The sequence below is a fragment of the Silurus meridionalis genome, chromosome 16 (genome assembly GCF_014805685.1).
Source record: "Silurus meridionalis isolate SWU-2019-XX chromosome 16, ASM1480568v1, whole genome shotgun sequence".
Classification (NCBI taxonomy): Eukaryota; Metazoa; Chordata; class Actinopteri; order Siluriformes; family Siluridae; genus Silurus; species Silurus meridionalis.
Genome location: NC_060899.1, coordinates 5,335,818 through 5,363,732, shown reverse-complemented (window position 1 = coordinate 5,363,732; position 27,915 = coordinate 5,335,818). Strand labels below are relative to the sequence as shown.

General features: G+C 36.3%; 3 protein-coding genes and 1 long non-coding RNA gene across 5 annotated transcripts; 2 read left to right on the top strand and 2 right to left on the bottom strand.

Annotated features, from left to right (window-relative positions):
- Window positions 1-6: 6 nt before the first annotated feature.
- Window positions 7-7,852, bottom strand: LOC124398709. Of its 2 annotated transcripts, XR_006928103.1 has the most exons (4): window positions 7,758-7,852; window positions 7,182-7,384; window positions 2,562-3,104; window positions 7-90 (listed from the first exon to the last, which is right to left on the bottom strand). It is a non-coding gene; the product is annotated as an uncharacterized LOC124398709 (long non-coding RNA). The 2 variants fall into 2 exon arrangements; XR_006928102.1 differs by lacking the exon at window positions 7-90 and having other exon boundaries at window positions 1,796-3,104.
- On the top strand, window positions 4,542-7,817 carry LOC124398708 (polymeric immunoglobulin receptor-like). The gene is made up of 7 exons (XM_046868970.1): window positions 4,542-5,565; window positions 5,663-5,965; window positions 6,175-6,504; window positions 6,675-6,734; window positions 7,266-7,364; window positions 7,485-7,522; window positions 7,678-7,817. Exons 1-7 carry the CDS (start codon window positions 5,526-5,528, stop codon window positions 7,765-7,767), a joined length of 960 nt encoding a protein of 319 aa, XP_046724926.1. The 5' UTR covers window positions 4,542-5,525; the 3' UTR covers window positions 7,768-7,817.
- Window positions 7,853-12,258: 4,406 nt separating the features above from the next.
- Window positions 12,259-14,193, top strand: LOC124398628. The gene is made up of 6 exons (XM_046868823.1): window positions 12,259-12,328; window positions 12,536-12,865; window positions 13,036-13,095; window positions 13,628-13,726; window positions 13,863-13,900; window positions 14,054-14,193. The coding sequence occupies exons 1-6, from the start codon at window positions 12,292-12,294 to the stop codon at window positions 14,141-14,143; spliced, it is 654 nt and encodes a 217-aa protein (XP_046724779.1). The 5' UTR covers window positions 12,259-12,291; the 3' UTR covers window positions 14,144-14,193.
- Window positions 14,175-22,869, bottom strand: LOC124398627 (eukaryotic translation initiation factor 4 gamma 3-like). Its single transcript, XM_046868821.1, is given in 19 exon segments — window positions 14,175-14,247; window positions 15,881-15,979; window positions 16,093-16,174; window positions 16,270-16,395; window positions 16,617-16,788; window positions 16,889-17,004; window positions 17,172-17,283; window positions 18,276-18,355; window positions 18,473-18,538; window positions 18,541-18,607; window positions 18,722-18,826; window positions 19,512-19,748; window positions 19,980-20,126; window positions 20,223-20,420; window positions 20,561-20,716; window positions 21,129-21,242; window positions 21,336-21,460; window positions 21,544-21,787; window positions 22,631-22,869. Coding segments are annotated over 16 exon segments (2,154 nt in total). The 5' UTR covers window positions 22,778-22,869; the 3' UTR covers window positions 14,175-14,247; window positions 15,881-15,979; window positions 16,093-16,174; window positions 16,270-16,327.
- Window positions 22,870-27,915: the final 5,046 nt, after the last annotated feature.

Genomic DNA, 27,915 nt, shown 5'->3' with positions numbered 1-27,915 from the left:
AGCAGAGGGGCGGACGGGTCGGTGACTGAGCTCGGGTGTGCGCCAAAGGTGTCAGGAACCGCGAGTAAGTAGGTGAACCCCCAGTGAGTGCTGGAAGAGAAAATAAATAAAGAAAAGTGAACTATTGCTTGTCTGTTTTTCTTCCAGAGCAGAAGAGTTTGTTACATAGACAATTACCAAAATCACCAAAATTGCTTAGTATTTCGATTTTTGTCCGGCCAAGTTTACCCTGACTGCTGAGAATCTGCCCTCGCCCAGTGTTTAGACACTGACCTTGCTTAGTGTTTTGCATTGTTCTGCTTCTGTCTCTCTCCAATGAAATACTTTGAAACACCATTATCAAAAAGGTTATGAAAACCTGCAACTAAAAATTATACTGTTTTATCGTATTAATTGTATCATTCATTTTATCTGTAGCAAGCATATTAAAGTAAAAAAAAAAAATACTAAAAGAGTGTATGCCCTATACAAAACTTTAATTAAGTACAGCAAGAAACAAAAACAACAACAAAAACCCTAGAAAAGTAAGCAAAATTTCATTCTTTACAAATAGATTGTATTTGTTGGTAAACAGTTGTGGTAAAGGAGGATCACAAGACATTTGGAATGCCTTTGAAGAAAAACAAATCAAGTCTTGAGTCGGTGATTATTTTTCCTATCACAACACGGCCGGTCGTGTTTCTCCTCCATAATTAATCAAATTGAAAATTAGGAGGTTCAAAATTCGGGAGAAGCATCGGGGGAAATGCGTGACCTTGACCAGAGACAATCAACACAAAAGGTGCCTCAGCTAGAATATAAACATTAAATCTGTGTGTGCATTCAGGATGATGAACTGCCTGATCTTCAGGAAGACCTTGTTTAGTTCTTCAGAATTGGTCTATACTAAAACTAGCCGTGGTGCTGAAGGGAGTCTTCAACATCCAAGTGAGGTACATGTACATTTCACATTTTTATATTAGATTGCATATTCTCTACTGCTCTAATAACAAACAGTGATTGTAAACCACAGGTTCTTGATAACTCACCGTGTTACGACCGGTCTGTCGGTCCCAATCGTGGTCGTAAGTCGACGACTACCTGTACAAGTAAATCCAACGTTCTCACTCCCAACTCGTCACATATGGACGATATGGGAATGAGAACAAATTATTTATTTTTTCCTATTTCGGCTGCTCCCGTTAGGGGTCGCTACAGCGGATCATCAGTCTCTACACCACCCTGCCCTGTACATCTGCCTCTTTCACACCAACTACCAGGATGTCTTCCCTCACCACGTTTATTTATTTATTAGGACATTTCTTATTTATTTATTAATAAATCAAATCATCAGTGGCGCTGACGTCATTGTATGGAGATCCCAAGGTCTATTGCGATTTTCCACTCGGTAAGTAGAACAGTTCATTAATATAATACTTTCATAATAAATTGTATGCAAATAATTTTTAGTGAAAGGCAATCAGTTTTAGTAAAATATAACAATTGTAATAATTATTTTTATTATTAAACATTCTATTTTAGGCTAAATGAAAATAAATATGTAACACTAAATATATTTTTATATTTATATTGTGGTATTGATTCATGCTTGGCATAAGAGACAGTTTGTAAACTAACCCATAATAAAACTGCACTGCAAAAATCATTAAAAACATGTCTTTTGGGAAAACCATTATAACAGCATGTTTGTAGCAGGTCCTCTCCATGTTACACTACCTGGCTGTTACACAGTTCAGGAAACATGCAAAAGGTGTTTAAAATGAAAACTTAAAAAAAAAAATACTAAAAGAGTGTATGCCCTATACAAAAACTTTAATTAAGTACAGCAAGAAACAAAAACAACAACAAGAACAACGACAAAAACGCTCAATATTGAAGTTCTGAAAGCTGGTTGGTATTTGGAGACTCGGGCAAAAAATGCTGGAACTCGCTGGCAGGCTTCCAGGTGTCATCCCAAGTTTTGCACATATTATTGGAACACGGAACAAAAATCAAGATCATCAAGATTACAATTATTGATACAAATATTGCTAAATTATGACAAGTTTATGTTTCAAATGCTGAAAAATCATTTTACGCATGCACGATTCACTACTAATACTACTGTAACGCATTACTGGGTAAATGTCAAGGTTAAAGGTCAATGTCCTGCTCAATAAATACGCTTCAGCTAAATGTGTATGTACAGAAGCAGCTTGAGTACTTGACTAGAAACCTATATGATCATTTCAGCCCTATTTTATTGTCAATTCACTGGTTGCCTGTGAACTATTTTTTTTTTTTTTTTTTTTACAAATATGTTAATTACTTAGAAAGCACGGAATTGTCCAGGTCCCACAATCCATTGTGTCCACTTCAATCACAAAATTCTGGGCTCTTGCTAATAACTACATATATTCATCCACACCAGGAGGTAGATCATTCTCCCATTTGTATCCAAAATAATTGAATATTATAAGAATTTAAAATTCAGTCTCAGCCTTCCAGTTTTAGTACAGCTTTATCTGAGAGCAAATTTATTAATAGTGTGGAATAAAGTACACCACTGCCAAAAAAATTACCTTTTCTTCTCTTCTTCACATATGGCCCCTCCTGACTCAAGGACTGGGAGGTGGAAGAGGGAGCGGTTGGAGGACAAGACTGTGGAAGGGAGTGATCTGTGGTGATAAAAGATGGAGGAGAGACAGTGGTGGCAGAGGGTGCCATTAAACCGATTAAGGTTTTTGTCCTTTTCCTCCTCTGTTGCAAAGACCTAGAACATGGCAGTGAAGGTGGAGGAGGAGAAGAGTGTGAAGTAAGAACAGTGCTCTCCGGCAGCTCCACGGTCAGGCTCTCTGGCAGCTCCACTGTGAGGTTCTCTGGCAGCTCCACTGTGAGGTTCTCTGGCAGCTCCACTGTGAGGTTCTCTGGCTCCAAAATGGAACTGTTGCACTGCTCCTGACTGGGGCTTTTGTGCTGCTTGCTATGGGGATGTCATTGTCCAAGACAGACGTGGCTCTTAAAAGTGTCTTTTGCTATTTTGTTTGTGTGTGTGTGTGTGTGTGTGTGTGTGTGTGTGGTAGGGGGATTAAAATAAAAGAGGAATGTTGGCAAATCTGAAGGACCTGATGAGAAAGAGAAAAAAAAAAAAAGATTTAGAATTCAGAATAATACACTGATTAACCAAACATAATCAAAGCACATCAAATACATTTATCATCATCAACAAGCCTCCAACAGAAATACCAGCATTACAGAGTATGAACTACTAAAGTGTTACTGTTACTGCTGTTGCTCGCGCCATGGAGTGTTAAAGTCACCGCTGAATGCTGAATTTTTAAAATCAAAAATCAGTTTTAGAGATAGAACATGTGAAAAAACATGACCTGGATTGAGTAGCCCTGCCATAATTGATTTGTAGCAAGCTATTCTTTTTTATTTTTATTGATCGTAGTCTCGACCCCACACTTAACACAAAACTGACTGCAGTCTGATTCCCCAACACGTCAAATTTCAACGCCACAGGTTCCGGTTCAGATATCTACAGATGTTTGTGAGAATCTCTGCATGTTGAAAAATGACGCCAAAGGGGTACCAAGTGCGTCAAAATGTGAGTGAGAATGTGTTGCTTTAGGTGCAAATTGGAGACAGTAAATCCAGTACAGTGTTACATACAGTACAATACCGGGCAAAATGCTGTAAAGAAAGAATGCTTTCACAAATATAAGTGTTAACAGTATGTTTGTTTTGACACTGAACAAAATGGAAGGTAAAGGAACAGATTAAAAATCAAAACTAGGCAAGTCTGTAATCATGAACTAAGTACAGGAAACAATATTGCAATCAAAAGACATTAAAGTCAGGCATACAAAATAGGAGCTAAGCATTTACTTGGCATTCATGTGAATAATATTGCGGCTTACATCGTGGTGTGAGAGGGGATGTAATTGAATACAGGTATGTTGGCTTGGTCTCTTGGTGATTGAGAGTACTGGAGGGTTTGGCAGTCCTACACCACAGCGTTTGCTGGGAAATAAACCCGTTTCCTGACTATGATTTAATTAGCTGGATTTTATTGTTAAATGTTTGGCTCTTTGAAGCTCATCATCGAGTTGCTTTTATAGGCTACAGGTCCTTTAGCTATATCTGCTGGGGAGCAGGCTCATTTCATGGGCTTATTCTGTGAGTGGAGGTGATAAAGCAGCTCATATTTTATAAGTTGCTCAGTAGCTCCTAGTTTTATAACCACAAATGACTGTGTAAGACTGTAGAAAAGTCATTACTCATAATCCAGTGCTCATGTTAGTTCTCACTTTTTTAAACATTTAAACATTTATAATCACACTCTTGATGTCACCCAAATGAGGATGAGTTCCCCCCTTTTGAGTCTGGTTCCTCTCAAGTGTTCTTCCTCATAACATCCAAAGGGAGTTTTTCCTTGCCACAGTCGCCACGGCTGCTCATCAGGGATTAATGCACACTATTCACCTTAACTCTTAAAATTCTGTAAAGCTGCTTTGAGACAATGTCTGTTGTGTAAAGCGCTATAGGTGACTTGACTTGACTTGACTTGACTTGACTTGACTTGACTTGACTTGACTTGGACTTGACTTGACTTGGACTTGGACTTGACAGTTAGTCCCAGCCATGTCCTCTCTGTTTTTACGATAATAACCTGTTGCAGAAGGTGCAAAAATAATACGGAAAGCTTTCCAAATTCAAAATATAAAGTAGGACAGACAGATTGACTTAATTCATTTTTATACCTTTATATTAAAAGTCACTTGTACAGTACAAGTAGTGAAATTATTACTATTTTGAAGAATGTCTTTGTATTTCATCCTAGAAGCAGCTCTGGGACTATGTCCATTGTTAAAAATGCTGTACACATTTTTAAAAAACAGTTTACATTTACTTGTTCCCAGGTTTTAGTGCTTCTACATCTAAGTTTCTTCCTCATGCCATCTCAGGGAGTTTTTCTTTGCCACAATCGTCCCTGACTTGCTCATTATTAATAGGCTAATAGGCACTAGTTTATAAACTTGATTTAAAATTTGATTTTGAAACTTGTTTTGTCTCTGTAAATCTGCTTTTTTTTTTTAGCGCTATACAACTTAAACTTCAAACTGAATAAAAGGGAAATAACACTGACATTGTTTTACATGCTTCCTTTGAATATTAAATAGATAAAGATGAGACTCTAAGATAAGATAAAAGAAACTATAAAGGCCTGAGTTGTCTTTATGATTTCACCTTTTTTTTTTGTATATAAGTAACTGTTATAACACAACAGATTGAAAACAAAGATGGAAAAAAAAACTAACAAATTTAACAACAAAATCTTTACTGTATGTCAGAAAGAAGTGAGCTTCATGCAAATCTGCACCACTGATAAATGCATAATTATGATAAAAAGAGGAAATGACAGAACTGACAAAAAAAAATAACCAAAAGTAGAAGTGATAATGTGTAGAGCGATCAGTTGAACTTTCTCCGGTGGGGAAACATTTTAGGGAAAGAAAAGTGAAGCTGAATTTCATTCCGGGATGAAGATCGTCCTTATCTTCATATTGTACCTAATCTCAGGTCAGATAATAATTTAAAATGATTTATTATAGATTTCATGAATATTGAAAGTTCGATTAGGTTACAGTCATGAATGAGATTTTCTTTTGATTGACAGGTCCAGTAAACTGCTCCGATGTGATCGGTTACTCAGGAGGCAGCGTCATTATAATTTTGAACATAAACTGGTACACAAATGATATGAAATATATTTGTAAGGTGAAAGGAAATGACTGCAGTGATATAATACGTGCTGACACCAAACTCAGCCAAGTTCAAAATGGAAGATTCCTTTTGTACGCAAACACATACAAATTGTTCTTAGTATTGATCAGAAAGCTGAAGCCACAGGATGCTGGAACATACAGATTAGGATTGGGGGATATGAGCAGTGCCACTGTGACCCTAAAAGTATATAATAGTGAGTAAAAACATTTTCCAGTAGAAAATATTTGTATCACTTATAAGTCAAAGCAATAAAATATTATAAAGGTAGCACTTATGTATATATATATATATATATATATATATATATATATATATATATATATATATATATATATATCAGTATTACACATATAAAGCTAATGAACTGTAATTTATTTGTTATCTTGTGTGTATAATCGACAGAAACTCAATGTGGGGTGCCAAAAATAATGAGCGCTTATCTTGGACAAAATATCACCATCAACTGTAACTATCCAGAGGAGTATGAGAGAAACACAAAGAATCTTATCAGACTGAATGATGATAGTTTTATTCAAGATGTTCTTGATACTAACACAAATTTTCAGAACGGCAGATTCTCCATTTCTGATAATACAAGTGCTAAAGTTTTCAGCGTGAACATCAGCAACGTGGAAGAAAATGATGAAGCGTTTTATTTATTTGGAGTTTGGAATCAAGATGTGGGAGTGAGTTATTGGACAATCTTTGCACAGATGTGGCTACAGGTTACAGGTGAATAGTTTTTTTGTTGTTCTTCATGAACGAATGATGAAGCGAATGCTCCTCACTTGGACTAAAACTTGTATGTACAGATCGTACTAAAGTATTTTCCTTAATTGTAGACTTTTAACATGTTAAAGAAGTTAACATTTTGAAACGTTTGTATATTTCTCAAACAACAGCAACATCCGAAAGCTCCCTGGTGGCATTAGAAGCACCGCCCAAACCTGCTCTGTGTTTCAGTAAGAGCTCACTCTTTATGCACAACTCATTCTTTCTGTAATAACGTTAAACAGTTACTAACTGTTACAGTTAGGCAGGTTTTCAGCTCAGTGTTTTCCACTTTTAATAATGGATATTGTCCCGAAGCAGCTTTACAGAGATAAAGAGGTTATAAAGTTTGAATGTATACATTTAGTGCCTATAGTTGATTTTTTATAACTTTATCCCTAATGAGCAAGCCAGTGGTGACTGTGGAAAGGAAAAACTCCCTGATATGCTGTGGGGAAGAAACCTGTTTTTGGGTTCCACATTAGGGACAGAAGTGCAGCTGGATTGTTCCAGGTTTGATTTGAGTTTGATAACAGAACGCTGAGGGTTCTAATATCCTTCATTTGCAACAAGACATCATTACAACAGCAGAGAAAAAAAAAAAATCAGAAAATGAACAGTGGCTTAATTGTACATACCACAAATGAGATGTTCATAAACATATATGTAGATGGTGTGTCTGGTCTGTTCCTGTTCTGATTTATATCTGTTTCTGTCTCCAGGTTCCCCTTTATTCATCACTGTGTGTGTCTGTGGGGCTCTGCTGCTGATTGGAGGATTTGCATTGATGATTTCCAAACTGAGATACAAAAAAATACAAGGTACACACATACTTGTCCAACTAACACACACACACACACACACACACACACACACACACACACACACACACACACAGAAAGAGAGAGAGCTGATGATGTGTCTTTTATGTTCAATTGCAGATGATACTCCTTCATACAAAAATACAGACAATAGACCAGTGAGTAACTGCTGAAATACTGAAACTGTTAATTGTGAATATCATTTTGGAAATCTTCTCATTCTTTAAAAAAAAACACATGAAAGTTAAACTGAACACTGTATGTGGTGTCATGAGAGTATTAGGTGACAATGATCGCTATTTTCTGTTTGCAGGTTACTTCTGATCGTAACACTGATTCTGTTCAATTTTATGAAAACTTCAACCTGAGCACAGTATGTACCAATACACCAACCATTTCCTGATGTCCTGTTACAGCTGTTGATCTCTGCTAACCTTAATGTTCTGTGTAGCCTCATAACCGCTCAACTCCCAACGCATAGCGGTCTCTCTTCACTTCTTTATAGACCTGTAGATCATAAGACATAAAAATAGAATGATCAAAAACCAATACTTTTTTAATCACATTTGGAGTTTTTAGAAGAATGCTCATCTTTTTCTTTCTTTCTTTCTCTCTCTCTCTCTAATTCTGTGTGTATTGTATTTTTAAGTATGCAAATAATATATGCATATATATATATATATATATATATATATATATATATATATATATATATAATATGCAAATAATTAGGATGACTTCATGATAATAGTACAGATGTCAAACAGCCTCGTCTCAATAAATGTAATTCCTGATGCAATTTTTGTGGTAGAGATTTTTTTTTTTTTTTTTTGCAGGTGCAGTTTGTAGCCTATTTCAAAAGCTTTCTGGCACTTCAGATGTTTCAATGTTTGGTTGGCTATAAGAAATAATAATATATATACATTTTGCTTTTCTAACTTGCTTTTTAATTTATTTACATGGTTTAAATTTACTCTCAGTATTAAAAATAACAAGCACTTTAGGTTTAGCAGCATCTCTTTCATGCCTTTGTACAAGTTGCCATTTGCTACCTTCATTTCCATTCAAAGGTCTTGTTTTGGATCATTATCTCAGCAGTCTTCTGAATGCAGGATTCACGCTTCCATTAATACTAACCTTAAAAATCAGACTTAAACCGATGATAATCTTCTCTAGAACCCCGACTCATTTCGCACAATAAACGTTATTGTCCTTAACCGAACAAATCTGAATGTCAGGGAGACTTTCAAACAACTTCTACAGTTATATTAAAAATATAATTTGCATTTTATATACTGTATCTATCTATCTATCTATCTATCTATCTATCTATCTATCTATCTATCTATCTATCTATCTATCTATCTATCTATATATATATATATATATATATATATATATAAAAATGTTTGCAGGTCTTAAAAATGGAAAAAATGGAAATAATAATGAATTAGAGTCTGAACTGAGCTTTAGTTTCATCAAAGCACACAAGATCGATCATTCAAAACTTTTGACTTTTATTTTAGAGGATGCGTTTTCTGACTGTGTTAATAGTCCTCTGACTTTTCCTCCACCTCTCGTAGCAACTAGAAGAATCTTTTCGCTGGCATGAGCGTGAGCGTGAGCATGAGCACTCTGAAAGAGTGAATTGCAGCTTCTGACGGAAAAAATGAAACATAAAGTAAGAACTGGTTGTGGCTCTTGTGTCATTAAAGGCAACATTTGTGCTGGTTTAGAAACAAACTGCATCAAGTCTACCCAACCAACACACTGCTTTTACACCACAAACACAAACACTTTTCTCTGTCTGTCTGCACTGTCTGTCTGCACTGTCTGTCTGCACTGTCTGTCTGCACTGTCTGTCTGCACTGTCTGTCTGCACTGTCTGTCTGCACTGTTTGCACTAGGTTGCACTCGATGCACTTTATGTAACTTGTGTTGTAGCTCTATGTTGTTTTGCTTGTTGTTGTTTAGTGTAGCACCAGGGTTCTGGAGAAACGTTGTCTCGTTTTTACTGTGTACTGTGTACCACTGTGTATAGTAGAAATGACAATAAAAGCCTCTTGACTTGACTTGACTTGTACATCTTTCTGTAATCTGTTTCAACTAGAGGTTATAAATATTGTCAGTTTGCTTTATTCTATTGTATGACAGCCAAAGCACAGAAATAACAAATTCAGAATGACTGGACCTATTAATACATTGGGATCTATACTGCTGCATGTCTGTCTTTTAGGGATGCACTGTATATTTCAACAAAACCGGTGTATAAATTACTGAACCGCCTGTGCATTTATGATTTTCTTCAGAGCCTTCTGAAAAATTGAGTAAATTACCAGTAGACTACATCATTTTAAAATAGCAACTAATATGTTTTATGCAGTGCAATGTTATTTCTTCTTTTTTTTCCTTTATTGCCTTAATTGTTTTCTGATTCTTTTTATTTTTATTGATCGTAGTCTCGACCCCACACTTAACACAAAACTGACTGCAGTCTGATTCCCCAACACGTCAAATTTCAACGCCACAGGTTCCGGTTCAGATATCTACAGATGTTTGTGAGAATCTCTGCATGTTGAAAAATGACGCCAAAGGGGTACCAAGTGCGTCAAAATGTGAGTGAGAATGTGTTGCTTTAGGTGCAAATTGGAGACAGTAAATCCAGTACAGTGTTACATACAGTACAATACCGGGCAAAATGCTGTAAAGAAAGAATGCTTTCACAAATATAAGTGTTAACAGTATGTTTGTTTTGACACTGAACAAAATGGAAGGTAAAGGAACAGATTAAAAATCAAAACTAGGCAAGTCTGTAATCATGAACTAAGTACAGGAAACAATATTGCAATCAAAAGACATTAAAGTCAGGCATACAAAATAGGAGCTAAGCATTTACTTGGCATTCATGTGAATAATATTGCGGCTTACATCGTGGTGTGAGAGGATGTAATTGAATACAGGTATGTTGGCTTGGTCTCTTGGTGATTGAGAGTACTGGAGGGTTTGGCAGTCCTACACCACAGCGTTTGCTGGGAAATAAACCCGTTTCCTGACTATGATTTAATTAGCTGGATTTTATTGTTAAATGTTTGGCTCTTTGAAGCTCATCATCGAGTTGCTTTTATAGGCTACAGGTCCTTTAGCTATATCTGCTGGGGAGCAGGCTCATTTCATGGGCTTATTCTGTGAGTGGAGGTGATAAAGCAGCTCATATTTTATAAGTTGCTCAGTAGCTCCTAGTTTTATAACCACAAATGACTGTGTAAGACTGTAGAAAAGTCATTACTCATAATCCAGTGCTCATGTTAGTTCTCACTTTTTTAAACATTTAAACATTTATAATCACACTCTTGATGTCACCCAAATGAGGATGAGTTCCCCCCTTTTGAGTCTGGTTCCTCTCAAGTGTTCTTCCTCATAACATCCAATGGGAGTTTTTCCTTGCCACAGTCGCCACGGCTGCTCATCAGGGATTAATGCACACTATTCACCTTAACTCTTAAAATTCTGTAAAGCTGCTTTGAGACAATGTCTGTTGTGTAAAGCGCTATAGGTGACTTGACTTGACTTGACTTGACTTGACTTGACTTGACTTGACTTGACTTGACTTGGACTTGGACTTGACAGTTAGTCCCAGCCATGTCCTCTCTTTTGACGATAATAACCTGTTGCAGAAGGTGCAAAATAATACGGAAAGTTTTCCAAATTCAAAATATAAAGTAGGAAAGACAGATTGACTTGATTCATTTTTATACCTTTATATTAAAAGTCACTTGTACAGTACAAGTAGTGAAATTATTACTATTTTGAAGAGTGTCCTAGTATTTCATCCTAAAAGCAGCTTTGGGACAATGTCCATTGTTATAAATGCTCTACACATTTTTGCAAACAGTTTGCATTTACTTGTTCCCAGGTTCTAGTGCTTCTACATCTAGGTTTCTTCCTCATGTCATCTCAGGGAGTTTTCTTTGCCACAATCGTCCCTGACTTGCTCATTATTAATAGGCTAATAGGCACTAGTTTATAAACTTGATTTAAAATTTGATTTTGAAACTTGTTTTGTCTCTGTAAATCTGCTTTTTTTTTTTAGCGCTATACAACTTAAACTTCAAACTGAATAAAAGGGAAATAACACTGACATTGTTTTACATGCTTCCTTTGAATATTAAATAGATAAAGATGAGACTCTAAGATAAGATAAAAGAAACTATAAAGGCCTGAGTTGTCTTTATGATTTCACCTTTTTTTTTTGTATATAAGTAACTGTTATAACACAACAGATTGAAAACAAAGATGGAAAAAAACTAACAAATTTAACAACAAAATCTTTACTGTATGTCAGAAAGAAGTGAGCTTCATGCAAATCTGCACCACTGATAAATGCATAATTATGATAAAGAGGAAATGACAGAACTGACAAAAAAATAACCAAAAGTAGAAGTGATAATGTGTAGAGCGATCAGTTGAACTTTCTCCGTGGGGAAACATTTTAGGAAAGAAAAGTGAAGCTGAATTTCATTCCGGGATGAAGATCGTCCTTATCTTCATATTGTACCTAATCTCAGGTCAGATAATAATTTAAAATGATTTATTATAGATTTCATGAATATTGAAAGTTCGATTAGGTTACAGTCATGAATGAGATTTTCTTTTGATTGACAGGTCCAGTAAACTGCTCCGATGTGATCGGTTACTCAGGAGGCAGCGTCATTATAATTTTGAACATAAACTGGTACACAAATGATATGAAATATATTTGTAAGGTGAAAGGAAATGACTGCAGTGATATAATACGTGCTGACACCAAACTCAGCCAAGTTCAAAATGGAAGATTCCTTTGTACGCAAACACATACAAATTGTTCTTAGTATTGATCAGAAAGCTGAAGCCACAGGATGCTGGAACATACAGATTAGGATTGGGGGATATGAGCAGTGCCACTGTGACCCTAAAAGTATATAATAGTGAGTAAAAACATTTTCCAGTAGAAAATATTTGTATCACTTATAAGTCAAAGCAATAAAATATTATAAAGGTAGCACTTATGTATATATATATATATATATATATATATATATATATATATATATATATATATATATATATCAGTATTACACATATAAAGCTAATGAACTGTAATTTATTTGTTATCTTGTGTGTATAATCGACAGAAACTCAATGTGGGGTGCCAAAAATAATGAGCGCTTATCTTGGACAAAATATCACCATCAACTGTAACTATCCAGAGGAGTATGAGAGAAACACAAAGAATCTTATCAGACTGAATGATGATAGTTTTATTCAAGATGTTCTTGATACTAACACAAATTTTCAGAACGGCAGATTCTCCATTTCTGATAATACAAGTGCTAAAGTTTTCAGCGTGAACATCAGCAACGTGGAAGAAAATGATGAAGCGTTTTATTTATTTGGAGTTTGGAATCAAGATGTGGGAGTGAGTTATTGGACAATCTTTGCACAGATGTGGCTACAGGTTACAGGTGAATAGTTTTTTTGTTGTTCTTCATGAACGAATGATGAAGCGAATGCTCCTCACTTGGACTAAAACTTGTATGTACAGATCGTACTAAAGTATTTTCCTTAATTGTAGACTTTTAACATGTTAAAGAAGTTAACATTTTGAAACGTTTGTATATTTCTCAAACAACAGCAACATCCGAAAGCTCCCTGGTGGCATTAGAAGCACCGCCCAAACCTGCTCTGTGTTTCAGTAAGAGCTCACTCTTTATGCACAACTCATTCTTTCTGTAATAACGTTAAACAGTTACTAACTGTTACAGTTAGGCAGGTTTTCAGCTCAGTGTTTTCCACTTTTAATAATGGATATTGTCCCGAAGCAGCTTTACAGAGATAAAGAGGTTATAAAGTTTGAATGTATACATTTAGTGCCTATAGTTGATTTTTTATAACTTTATCCCTAATGAGCAAGCCAGTGGTGACTGTGGAAAGGAAAAACTCCCTGATATGCTGTGGGGAAGAAACCTGTTTTTGGGTTCCACATTAGGGACAGAAGTGCAGCTGGATTGTTCCAGGTTTGATTTGAGTTTGATAACAGAACGCTGAGGGTTCTAATATCCTTCATTTGCAACAAGACATCATTACAACAGCAGAGAAAAAAAAAATAATCAGAAAATAAACAGTGGCTTAATTGTACATACCACAAATGAGATGTTCATAAACATATATGTAGATGGTGTGTCTGGTCTGTTCCTGTTCTGATTTATATCTGTTTCTGTCTCCAGGTTCCCCTTTATTCATCACTGTGTGTGTCTGTGGGGCTCTGCTGCTGATTGGAGGATTTGCATTGATGATTTCCAAACTGAGATACAAAAAAATACAAGGTACACACATACTTGTCCAACTAACACACACACACACACACACACACACACACACACACACACACACACACACACACACACACACACACACAGAAAGAGAGAGAGCTGATGATGTGTCTTTTATGTTCAATTGCAGATGATACTCCTTCATACAAAAATACAGACAATAGACCAGTGAGTAACTGCTGAAATACTGAAACTGTTAATTGTGAATATCATTTTGGAAATCTTCTCATTCTTTAAAAAAACACATGAATGTTAAACTGAACACTGTATGTGGTGTCATGAGAGTATTAGGTGACAATGATCGCTATTTTCTGTTTGCAGGTTACTTCTGATCGTAACACTGATTCTGTTCAATTTTATGAAAACTTCAACCTGAGCACAGTATGTACCAATACACCAACCATTTCCTGATGTCCTGTTACAGCTGTTGATCTCTGCTAACCTTAATGTTCTGTGTAGCCTCATAACCGCTCAACTCCCAACGCATAGCGGTCTCTCTTCACTTCTTTATAGACCTGTAGATCATAAGACATAAAAATGAATGATCAAAAATCAATACTTGTTTAATCACATTTGGAGATTTTAGAGGACTGCTCATCTTTCTTTCTTTCTCTCTCTCTCTCTAATTCTGTGTGTATTGTATTTTTAAGTATGCAAATAATATATGCATATATATATATATATATATATATATATATATATATATATATATATATATATATATAATATGCAAATAATTAGGATGACTTCATGATAATAGTACAGATGTCAAACAGCCTCGTCTCAATAAATGTAATTCCTGATGCAATTTTTTGTGGTAGAGATTTTTTTTTTTTTTTTGCAGGTGCAGTTTGTAGCCTATTTCAAAAGCTTTCTGGCACTTCAGATGTTTCAATGTTTGGTTGGCTATAAGAAATAATAATATATACACATTTTGCTTTTCTAACTTTCTTTTTAATTTATTTACATGGTTTAAATTTACTCTCAGTATTAAAAATAACAAGCACTTTAGGTTTAGCAGCATCTCTTTCATGCCTTTGTACAAGTTGCCATTTGCTACCTTCATTTCCATTCAAAGGTCTTGTTTTGGATCATTATCTCAGCAGTCTTCTGAATGCAGGATTCCACGCTTCCATTAATACTAACCTTAAAAATCAGACTTAAACCGATGATAATCTTCTCTAGAACCCCGACTCATTTCCCACAATAAACGCAACTGTCCTTAACCGAACTAATCTGATTGTCAGGAAGCCTCTCAAACATCTTTTACAGTTATATTAAAAATATAATTTGCATTTTATATACTGTATCTATCTATCTATCTATCTATCTATCTATCTATCTATCTATCTATCTATCTATCTATCTATCTATCTATATATATATATATATATATATATATATAAAAATGTTTGCAGGTCTTTAAAATGGAAAAAAATGGAAATAATAATGAATTACAGTCTGAACTGAGCTTTTGTTTCATCAAAGCACACAAGATCGATCATTCAAAACTTTTTGACTTTTATTTTAGAGGATGCGTTTTCTGACTGTGTTAATAGTCCTCTGACTTTTCCTCCACCTCTCGTAGCAACTAGAAGAATCTTTTCGCTGGCATGAGCGTGAGCGTGAGCATGAGCACTCTGAAAGAGTGAATTGCAGCTTCTGACGGAAAAAAATGAAACATAAAGTAAGAACTGGTTGTGGCTCTTTGTGTCATTAAAGGCAACATTTGTGCTGGTTTAGAAACAAAACTGCATCAAGTCTACCCAACCAACACAATGCTTTTTACACCACAAACAGAACCACTTTTCTCTTTTCTGATCAGACGAGCTGCCATTTGAGCTCACTGACAATGTTCTTATATTAACAAATGAAATTGATCACAGTATGATTTTTAACCCATATTGATTATTGCAAATTTATAAAAGCCCTCTGTAACAACCAGCCAAAAATATGCTGAGCCAAGTGATTAAATCAGATAGTAACAATAGTATTTCAAAGCGATTTTCATAAAATAACTATGCTGTCACTTTTACTCAGCTCTTCTATTATTATTACTCAAGTAGTAGAAAATCTACTGCCCACTCGATCCTGTTTGGTCCAGATCTTCCAGTGGTGTCCAAATCTAGTGTGCAGCCAACAGCTCACCTGCTCAGTAATGAAGTTGTTCACATCCACAGTTTCAGGAAGAAAATCAGCCCAGCTCAGTTTAGAGTCCCCCCATAAGGCCCCCACTTCCGTCTGGCTCTAAAGTGAAGAAAAACACAGCAATGACTTTAACAATAAATAACCTTTTTCAACTAGTATGACGACACACTTTACTTTTTCAGTCAGATTCTATATAAGATCTCACAGCTCACCATTTGTTTGCAGAGAAGGTGCAATATTTCTGCGGATAATATGCCAGCTCTTGCCACAGGAAGTAGTGGTTTGCTAAATTCACTGGAATTCACAAGAAATCAACAATTAAAAACAAACCCCAACTTCCTTTACAGCAAAAAATGTTTATGTATAGTCTCAAATGTAAGTGCAAATACATTAATAATTCTCTCAAAGAGATTCCTCCTTTCCGAAGCACAGGATTAACGAGCTCCGCTATGTACTGCCATACATAAGGAATATCAATCGCCATATCATCTGCAATCTGGAGGGTTTCTGAGAACCTGTGTGAACAAGGATAGATAAGAAAATAGGGAAAAGAAAGAATAAAAAGGGAGCAAAATGAAAATGACCAAATGTAAAAGCAAACTTATTCATAATAATGCTAACAATAACCCCATTGGGTGTAAATATGTCATCAAGCTGTGGACATCTCATGACGCAGACAGTAGTGTCTCTAGCGCCAGTGGGAGACGGAGCTGTGTGGTGCAGGAATGTCACTCACCCTTTAAAAACTGAGATGTGGAGAGGATCCCAGCCTGCAGCAGCTGATGGAACAGATGACCCATGTGGTCACGTGTGATCTGGTTTTGCTCCAGCGTGGTCTCCACACCCACCTGAACAAAAAGGTACAGCATCCTGCCCTGGTCCAGTTCCTCCACGCAATGCAAGGCCTCCTGCACACGAACCCACCACGATTATGTGACGCAGTAACAAGATAATAACCGATGTGTTTTCTACTAAATGTGATCATAAGACAGTGCATGAGATAATTACCTTGTAATCATTTATGTGTAGGAATTCCTCGATTATGGATTTGGACCGTTTCTCCATTTCCTCCTCTGATAGCTCAGGCTTGTTTGTAGTCAAGTCTGGCACTGCGTCGAGTTTCACTGAAACACAAGAGACATGATGTGTCATGACTAAAAATGCTCATGCATTAAACTAAATTAAGTTTCAAGAACAACACCTACAATCACAACTTGCTTTGAATTTTTTCACAACATGAACACAGGAGAGAGCTGAAAAAGGACACAGACTACATTCACTACAGACTCACCTGATGCTCCAGATGTGGCTCTAGCGCTAGTTTCTTCATTGCAGCCATTCTTCCAGTTCAGCCGTCGTCTCTCGAAATTCGGTCCAAAATAGATCTTATCATCTGCTGGAAACTACACACAAACACAATTCAGTTCAAATAAGAATGCTTCTTATAAACCTGGTAGAAAAAAGTGTACTTTAACAGATTGCCAGTTTAAGAAATGTTATGGAATTTGAAGTAGAAATCCACATTAATTAAATTGTGTGAATTGTGTAATTTGAGTAATTCGAATACAAAAAAGCAACGAGGCAAATAACTTGGCTTAGTCCATTTAACTACACACAGAGCACCTCGTTTCCCCACGGACCATTCTTACTGATGCACCACCCGCTAAACTCTGAACAGGTAACACAGAAGACGCTGCAGAATGAAAAATGGTAGAACGATCAGAAAAACGTTTCCCATTTTTAAAGTAATTAGAAAAGTAAGTTTTATATTTTTATTTATATATTTGTATTTTAATGTCATATCGCAATTAAATGCACTCAACCGGTTTAGTTTTCACAGATATTCTTGTCTGCAATTTCAACAATTAAAATGTTAATTATTCTAAAAATGAAACAAATGACTTTACCTGTCTTACTTTCTCTTGTATATTTCATATTTCTCTTGAATAAAGAAAAGGAACTTATAATAATCAGTAGAATGCTCGATCACTAAAATAATCGATATCCGCAGTCCTAATCGTGTGAGTGAAACTCGAAAGCTTTAGGGAAAAGTCTACCTAGTAAACAAAAACTAATGAATATGCAAACAGTTAAATCAGAACATGCTTTTACTTAAATGTTTCCCATCAGATCATGAGAATCTCACAGCTACTTACTGCCTTCTAGTTTAATAAAAAAAAAGGAATGAAGCAGCTCTCCTATAGCTCTAAATCCACAAACATTTGGGGATTTCTAACGCTTAGTTCAGGCAACTCTTAAAGGTAAATACTTTTCAACTACGTAAATAGTTTCACCAGCAGGTTTGAGTTAATCTACATCTCAAGCTTTAAATGCTGACTGAAATAGTTCAAGCTTGCATTTCAAAAACATGTTTCTTCACATGTAAAGTCAGTACCTTTTTGATTTTAGGGATCTTGTTGGGGTCTAATGTACTGTTCATTCTCACAGTGTTCATGGTCTTATGACTTGAAAATACTGTAAAAGAAACAAGAAATAACAACAAAAAGATGCAGTGCATTGGTTATGTGCTGCGAAAAGAAAGGGACTAAGTTGTAAAAAGGATTAGTCTAGAACACATATGCCCTTTATAACCTCGCCTAGTCGGGCCCATGGATCGTAGCTTTTCTTGAACTATTCTTTGCTCCTCCTGCTGCTCCATTTGGCATCCATGTGGATACTTTCAATGGTCTTCGGTCCTTCTACAACTCTCCGTGGTACCCAGTTGTTCTGAAACGAGGAATCGGACACGTCATTCACTGTTTTCTTATCATTTCATTATGTACTACTGTTAAATATAAGCACGGATGCACATCTAGTAGGTAAACAAACAAGTTCACTGACCAGGCGCAGGTAAATTACGTCCTGGAGCATAAAGCGAACGCGTGATGAGGTTTTTTTCCCCTTCACAATTTCTTCCATCTTTTTAAAGTACTTATCCATTTGTACCTGAAGGATAGAATAAAATTAGGCAACAATTCAGCAGTAGTGCTCCAATACCTATTCTACTGTTCCAATAGTTCCAATAACAGTACTTTAGGAAACATGTTTAATAGAAGATTTTTACAGCTGTCAGATGTGACAAGTTGTAAAAAGCAGATATTTGTTCACTGGCGTTTCATAAACATTTCATCGGTTACACTTGAAACAGCTGTTCGAATATTAAACAACAGGAAGCACACTTTTTATGTAATAGATCTATAGCAATTTCTCCAAGACTCTTTGTATTGGTCTATAAATTATAAGCGAGTGCTCTGTTAACATGTGGTCATTTAAGATTACAGGCTTTAACATGGCTACATGAAACTTTTACAAAACCGAGTATTACATAAGCAGCAGCAAAAGCTTACTAAACCACACACAAACTTTAATCCGATGTTTTATAGCGTAATTAAAAATTGCGCACTGTCCAGAAACACAGCAGAATCGTTAATGATACTGGAAATGCAAAACATGGGAATATGTGATCATTTTTTTTACCATGTATACAATCTAAAAAACTTTTCAAGCTGGCATTCGAATGAAAATTCAATATGCTACATTAAAGGTATAATAGTGTACAACTTTGCAGGATGGTAATTAGAACAATCCCGAACAATGAAAATGCTCTACAATGCCGTCTTTGGTTGTTTACCTTGGCCTTCTTAACGTCCATCTCTTTGCCGGCGGTCGTGAGGAGAATTGAGAGGCACTCGAGACTTTCCTCGTCATTTTTTTTCAGCAGTTTCACCACACAGTTATGAATGATTGACTCAGTCAACAATCGCAACTTAAACAGCTCCCCGATGAACTTAACGTTACCCTTTGTTTTTCTGCGAGTTTTGTTTTTTGCCTCCTCCAGCTCGTCCTGAAGCCTCTCACGTTCACTGGCCTGGAAAAGTAAATCGTTATCATCATAAATACAAAAAATCTGTGCAATTAAAAAATACAAATATTACACAAAGATACCATAGAAACTTTACAGAAGGACGGGTTCAAGCCTGATAACAGATTATCCACTTGAATCTTAATTTGCAAATTCAGCAGATTTTGATTCTATTCTGTGGGAAACACAAATTGAAAAAAACGAAGAGAAAGCCCTCTTGAGAGAAACGATGCTTACTGAAACAGCTGCTTCCAGTTCCCGCTGTTTTTTATCAAGGACATCGTTGCTCGTTTTGTCCTTATCAAATTCTTTCTGACAGCGGTGAAGGAGCAGCCTTTGAAAATTCACATTGCTGTGGGGTTTGTTTGCCATGGGCACATTTATCTAAAAAGAAAAATAAGAAGAAAATTCCACAGTTAGAATCACAAATAGGCTTAAATGCACTAAAACATAAAGAAGGAGATGTGATATTTTACTTACTGCAGCCAGAGATTTACACATGATCCCGTACCCCATGGAGAAGTTGGGCTCATCAATGGCGTTCTCAAATATCAGGTTGACGACACCCTTTAGTCGCTCCTCTGTGTCGATGTGGAGCTCTTTCACCTGCTTCATCAGCTGATCGAACATCTCCGGCGTCAGTTTGTTAAGGATACTGCGCACCGTCCGGAAAAGCTTCTGCGCAACACACAACATGAACATGACTGTATTTTAAAAAAATATCTGCACCCAACAGACCAATTGATTGCACAGACAGCGAGTGAGAAATGTAAATCTTTCTGCAATGACAGTGTGGAACTGCAGAGTAATGTGCTAACCTCAGTTTTCTGGGTTTCGAGGTCCTCTGTGGAATTACTGCTTTTTATGCGAGGCTTCCAGGCATTCTCAGCCTTCTTCAACTTTACCTCTTCATTCATAGGCACATGCAAGAGGAACTTGTTGGGTGGAGGCCGCCTCCAAATTGCATTCGGTTGCTAAAAGGGCAAACGTTATAAAGCATAAAAAGAAGGCGAAATATTTGAGATATTACTGATATCATTTATATATTACTGATTGCCATGTTATTGTGGTATAGTACTCAAAGAAACACATAAAACGAGACAGAAATGAATAACAAAAGCACAACAGAACACTTTTTAGTAAAGTCAGACTGCTATGTTAGTTTGTATTTTTTTTAAATAACATTTACAGTTAGTAAATCTTGTACCATCTCTCTTGTGCTATAGTTTGAAGTAACATCGACCCTTTTATGCCAAAGACAGGCACATTTTAACCAGGGATTGATCTTTAACCAAAATCAGGTGAAAAGCAGTCAATTAGGTTGTTATATATACAGTCTACTTATGGCTGTGTGAGTGTGGGGTGGGACCACATTCAGAAACTCACTGGTGCTCTTTTCTCATTAGGAATCATACTTCTATTGTCTGCAAAGGCTGGAATGAAGAAAGGGTCTCTGGAGATGAGCCTCTGTGGGTCCGGTGGCAACCTATTTTGGTTACACTGTAAAAGCAGAGAGTGAAGCAATGATCTGTGAAACAATATTCCTTATCCGGTTTTAAAGTTAAAATAAAGCCCACATGTCAGGAGGCTTACCTTGCGTAGCACCACATCAGGTATGAATGGAAGCCCCTCTGGCTTCTGCATACAATCAGGCATGAACTGCATTCTCAAAAGAAACTCTCTACCATATTGTATCCTCTTGTTCTCCATCTCTGGCTCTGAGAAAGGAACGAGCAAAAGCAGTCATGAAAAGTAGTGAAAAACATTATGAAGTGTGCGAGTCAGAAGAAGTAGGTCTCACTGTGCATGGTGTTGTTAATGGGATCTTCGACAGGTGAAAGGACCCCATCGTTGCTTTCATCCTCAGAGCTGGGCTCGGGTTCATTCTTCGGCGGCTCAGCTTCCTGCTCCACAATCTCATCTGCTGGTGTTTCTGCTGAAGCCAAATGCTCCACAATCACAGGCGACACACTGTAAGTCTCGACTGTGGTTGAGACTGGCTCAAGGTCAAAGTCAGACTGCTGGAAAGCGAGCTCCGGCTTATCCTAACACACAAACACACACAAATTAATAATAAAACACCAGGATTACTGTGAATTTGTAGTGTAAATGTAGGTTTCACACATTCACCCGAAGTGAACGACAGCATTTATATATTTATATATAGTTATTTAAAGAAATACTCCAGTTTTGGCACCTCAGTTTATATCTACAGCATCTGTAGTCCATGTGCAATAACTACAAGCAAGAGCTAACATGCCTCCTAGTTTATTTAGACGAGCAGAAAACTTTACTCATGACTCTATTACAATGAAAGTCAAAGGGCAGTTGTGGGAAAAAGGAACAATTATGTGAGATTTTTATACAGCATTACCAAAAGGTAACAGCTATTTGCATATTGAAATTTAAAGATGCCTAATTCTTTCATTTGTAAAAAACGTATTTAAAAAGTACGGGTCTTATTTCTAAAAGTACGGATTTGTTCTTTTAAGCTACTTTTGTAGTCAACACCGTTTAACATGCACAACAGTGCCTTTGGTTTTTGTTTTTTGGCGAACAATAATGTATATTTAATGCATTGCTCCAGAATGTTACATTTAGGCAACAGAACATACAGATAATTGCAAAGATGTGATAGATTGTGACAGATCGAACATTTATAAAAAAAAATAACTAAATGTGGGAAGAAGTTGTCACATCTGACAATATTTGATGCAGATCAGAGCACTGCCATGGTGCGCTCCACTCACAGATGTCGTTAGACATTTGCATTACGTCTTAATTAAAACGTTAGAAAATGCTGGACTACACGTTTAATTTTGTCAAATTGTAAAAGATTTTGACCAATTAAAATACAGTGCAGGGACAGCAGCGAGCCCTAAACTCACCTCTCTGAGTGATTGGGAGTCGTCAGGATGAGGAGTTTCGGCCGGCCCATCGATGGTGATTAGAGCAGAAGCTGGAAACTCTGAGGGCACTTGCACAGGCTCTGTTTTATCTGGTTTTGATGTGACGGCTTGTGAAGGACCGGGCATGGTGTTGTTTTGGGCTCTTCAACAGGTGAAAGGACCCCATCGTTGCTTTCATCCCCAGAGCTGGGCTCCGGTTCATTCTTCAGCAGCTCAACTTTCTGTTCCACAATCTCATCTGCTGGTGTTTCTGCTGAAGCCAGATGCTGCACAATCACAGGCGACACACTGTAATTCTCGACTGTGGTTGAGACTGGCTCAAGGTCAAAGTCAGACTGCTGGAAAGCGAGCTCCGGCTTATCCTAACACACAAACACACACAAATGAATAATAAAACACCAGGATTACTGTGAATTTGTAGTGTAAATGTAGGTTTCACACATTCACCCGAAGTGAACGACAGCATTTATATATTTATATATAGTTATTTAAAGAAATACTCCAGTTTTGGCACCTCAGTTTATATCTACAGCATCTGTAGTCCATGTGCAATAACTACAAGCAAGAGCTAACATGCCTCCTAGTTTATTGAGACAAGCAGAAAACTTTACTCATGACTCTATTACAACGAAAGTCAAAGGCCAGTTGTGGGAAAAAGGAACAATTATGTGAGATTTTTATACAGCATTACCAAAAGGTAACAGCTATTTGCATATTGAAATTTAAAGATGCCTAATTCTTTCGTTTGTAAAAAACGTATTTAAAAAGTACGGGTCTTATTTCTAAAAGTACGGATTTGTTCTTTCAAGATACTTTTGGCGTCAACACCGTTTAACATGCACAACGGTTTAACAATTTGCAGTAAGTCTTAATTATACCGTTAGAAAAATGCTGGACTACACGTTTAATTAATTTAGTCAAATTGTAAAAGATTTTGACCAATTAAAATCCAGTGCAGGGACAGCAACGAGCCCTAAACTCACCTCTCTGAGAAACTGGGAGTCGTCAGGACGAGGAGCTGTGTCTGATTCGGCCGGCTTATCGATGGCGAATAAAACAGAAGCTGGAACCTCTGGGGGCACTTGCACAGGCTCTGTTTTATCTGGTGTTGGTGTGATGGCTTGTGCAGGACCGGGCTCGGCTGAAGAGGTATGCTTTTCAGCGCCATCTAATGCAGCATATGGTACTGAATAACTTTCAAGCTGTTCATCTGTAGACAACATAGACAGTAGCAATTAAATCACAGACTAGACGAGTCAAAAATAAAAAATATATATATATAAATTATTGAGGTATTTGGACTTACCTGGTTCCAAGTCGGCAGGAGCAGGGGGGCCCTGAGCTCTGTCCACATAATAGACATGCTCATTTTCCACGAGTTGGTCCAATTGCTGGGATTTGAGGTGGAAAGCGTGAGGATAATGAGAATTTGGACATAAAATAGAAAGAGAAAGAAGGGAAAACAGATTGCACACATAAGTAAAAAATAGTGAAAAGGGAAATAGTAATAGAGGCGAATATAAGGAGGAAGGCTGGTGAGCTATTAGCCAGAAGAATCTGCTTCCTCTATGAATGCGTGTGTGACTGTTACCTGCAGAGGCACAGGGACAGAAAAGTCATTTCCCACTGGCAGAGTGGGCTTCCGACTCCTCCCAGCTTCTAAAATGATCTCTTCCGTGATGTCCTTGTGGTCCTGGTTAGGGTCTCGGACAATGATCTTAATGGGAAATAAATAGCACATGATCAGAGATAAATAGTCTCATTACTCAGTAAATGAACCAATACTGAAACAAAGAGTAAGCACACGCACCGTTTTCCTCTTCCTCATGGTAGTTGGATGTTGCTGCAGTGGAGGGATCATTGGGAATTGAGTCTGGTTGTGCACGTCCTGATCATTATAGTATAACATCCCTGCAGCCGACACGAATAAGATCAGTTTCAATTAAAGACCAACATGTAAGCTGTGAGGATAATAACATCCTACAAGAAAACCAGCCTTTTTGTAAAGATGACTGGAAAGCCATGATGAACTTACCATTTGTTGGGGAAGTAGGTCCAGGGAGTACATTGTAGAATGTATTTAATCCTGTGGGATGGACTGAGTACTGCTGAGGAGGCATCACATAGAATGGAGCACCGTAATAATACTGTAACACAAACAGCATATACTAAAGCTATTTTAAGGTTAACGTAAACAGTTTTTAAAACTTGCAGCTATAAAAGGACACAGGGACAAATTCAAAGCACCAGGGTACACACATGACCCCTGACCTCCTTTTTAGAGCGGTTGCCAGTTGCGCTCACATTCCTCTATATGGACATTTTTACAATCTGATTTTTTATTAGTCAGTTATGTTTTATAGATAATTCTGAACCATATTTAGTTCCCCAATAATATCGCAGATTGGATACTACTTTTCATTTATTCCTCTTTGTTTCGTTCCCTTGAAGACAGAGTAAGTGATTAAGGGGTTTACTAAATTAACCTGTTTAGGTGATGAGGTAGTGATGGGCTTTAGTTTATTCTGTGTAAAAAAACAGTGTGTGTTTGAACTGTACATTACCAGCATTTGTTCTTCTGGAGAACTCGCAGTCATGTTCACCACAACAGGAACGTAGGTGCCCGAATACTGTTGATTAGAACAACATGAAAATGTCAGTCACTACATTTGACATCATATTTAATGTTCTCTCTGATATTTACATCTCAGCTGCTTTCAGCTTCCTGTTGCCCAGATGATGTGTTTTGTAAAGCAAATTTGTACATAATTACATTGTCTTGTTAATGAGTGTGTGGTAAAAAAAAATAATAATTTATAAATTTTTTCTTTAAAAACAAACAAACATTGATATCTGATCAGAGTCAAATCGACCCCAAACATAAGTAACATTATTATTTAGAAAAGAAAAAAAAAACCATTGTTTATCCAAACACAAGATGTTTTTTCTTATACTTGCTCAATACAGATCTAGAACATATACAGAATATATATTTGTCAATATTTTGTGTAATTGAAGAAATGAGAATGGGATATTTCTGTATGTTGTTGGAGTTTTAAAGTGAACATTCCTACTGCAGTAAACAAGAGTTAATGATCCGCTTCTTTCTTACGGAAGCGCATTGCATTCACAAAGAAAGAACAATTCACAGCAAGGATCTCATAATTGTGACTTAGTGTCTCATAATTATGACTTAGTGTCTCATAATTATGACTTAGTATCTCATAATTATGACTTAGTGTCTCATAATTATGACATAGTGTCTCATAATTATGAATTATTATCTCATAATTGTGACTTAGTGTCTCATAATTGTGACAGTGTCTCATAATTATGACATAGTGTCTCATAATTGTCACTTAGTGTCTCAAAATTGTGACATAGTGTCTCATAATTATGACATAGTGTCTCATAATTGTGACAGTGCCTTATAATTATGACATAGTGTCTCATAATTATGACTTAGTGTCTCATAATTGTGACTTTGTCTCATAATTGTGACAGTGTCTCATAATTGTGACAGTGTCTCATAATTATGACTTAGTGTCTCATAATTGTGACTTTGTCTTATAATTGTGACAGTGTCTCATAATTATGACATAGTGTCTCATAATTGTGACATAGTGTCTCATAATTATGACATAGTGTCTCATAATTGTGACATAGTGTCTCATAATTGACTTAGTGTCTCAAAATTGTGACATAGTGTCTCATAATTGTGACTTAGTGTCTCATAATCATGACATAGTGTCTCATAATTGTGACATAGTGTCTCATAATTATCACTTATCTCATAATTGTGACATGTCTCATAATTATGACAGTGTCTCATAATTGTGACATAGTGTCTTATAATTATGACTTAGTGTCTCATAATTGTGACATAGTGTCTCATAATTGTGACACAGGGACAAATTCAAAGCACCAGGGTACACACATGACCCTGACCTCCTTTTTAGAGCGGTTGCCAGTTGCGCTCACATTCCTCTATATGGACATTTTTACAATCTGATTTTTTATTAGTCAGTTATGTTTTATAGCTAATTCTGAACCATAATTAGGTCCCCAATAATATCGCAGATTGGATACCACTTTTCAATTATTCCTCTTCGTTTAGTTCCATGAAAGACAGAGTAAGTGATTAAGGGGTTTACTAAATTAACCTGTTTAGGTGATGAGGTAGTGATGGGCTTTAGTTTATTCTGTGTAAAAAAACAGTGTGTGTTTGAACTGTACATTACCAGCATTTGTTCTTCTGGAGAACCCGCAGGCATGTTCATCACAACAGGAACGTAGGTGCCCGAATACTGTTGATTAGAACAACATGAAAATGTCAGTCACTACATTTGACATCATATTTAATGTTCTCTCTGATATCTACATCTCAGCTGCTTTCAGCTTCCTGTTGCCCAGATGATGTGTTTTGTAAAGCAAATTTGTACAAAATTACATTGTCTTGTTAATGAGTGTGTGGTAAAAAAAAAGCATTTATTATTATTTTTTTATTAAAACAACAAACATTGATATCTGATCAGAGTCAAATCGACCCCAAACATAAGTAACATTATTATTTAGAAAAGAAAAAAAAACATTGTTTATCCAAAACACAAGTTTTTTTTCTTATACTTGCTCAATACAGATCTAGAACATATACAGAATATATATTTGTCAATATTTTGTGTAATTGAAGAAATGAGAATGGGATATTTCTGTATGTTGTTGGAGTTTTAAAGTGAACATTCCTACTGCAGTAAACAAGAGTTAATGATCCGCTTCTTTCTTACGGAAGCGCATTGCATTCACAAGAAAAAACAATTCACAGCAAGGATCTCATAATTATGACTTAGTATCTCATAATTATGACTTAGTGTCTCATAATTATGACTTAGTGTCTCATAATTGACTTAGTGTCTCATAATTATGACTGTCTCATAATTGACTTAGTGTCTCAAAATTGTGACATAGTGTCTCATAATTATCACTTATCTCATAATTGTGACATGTCTCATAATTATGATCATAATTATGACTTTATTGTCTCATAATTATCACTTATCTCATAATTGTGACATGTCTCATAATTATGACCTAGTGTCTCATAATTATGACATAGTATCTCATAATTATGACTGTCTCATAATTGTGACATGTCTCATAATTATGATCATAATTATGACAGTGTCTCATAATTGTCACTTAGTATCTCATAATTATGAGATAGTGTCTCATAATTATGACAGTGTCTCATAATTATGACATAGTGT

Bases quoted from the DNA above. Each gene is read 5' to 3' on its own strand.
- LOC124398708 (XM_046868970.1), top strand. From the start codon at position 5,526: ATGAAGATCGTCCTTATCTTCATATTGTACCTAATCTCAG. The intron at 5,566-5,662 runs GTCAGATAATAA...TTTGATTGACAG, and splicing joins CATATTGTACCTAATCTCAG to GTCCAGTAAACTGCTCCGAT. The intron at 6,505-6,674 runs GTGAATAGTTTT...CTCAAACAACAG, and splicing joins GATGTGGCTACAGGTTACAG to CAACATCCGAAAGCTCCCTG.
- LOC124398628 (XM_046868823.1), top strand. From the start codon at position 12,292: ATGAGCAGTGCCACTGTGACCCTAAAAGTATATAATA. The intron at 12,329-12,535 runs GTGAGTAAAAAC...TATAATCGACAG, and splicing joins GACCCTAAAAGTATATAATA to AAACTCAATGTGGGGTGCCA. The intron at 13,727-13,862 runs GTACACACATAC...GTTCAATTGCAG, and splicing joins GAGATACAAAAAAATACAAG to ATGATACTCCTTCATACAAA.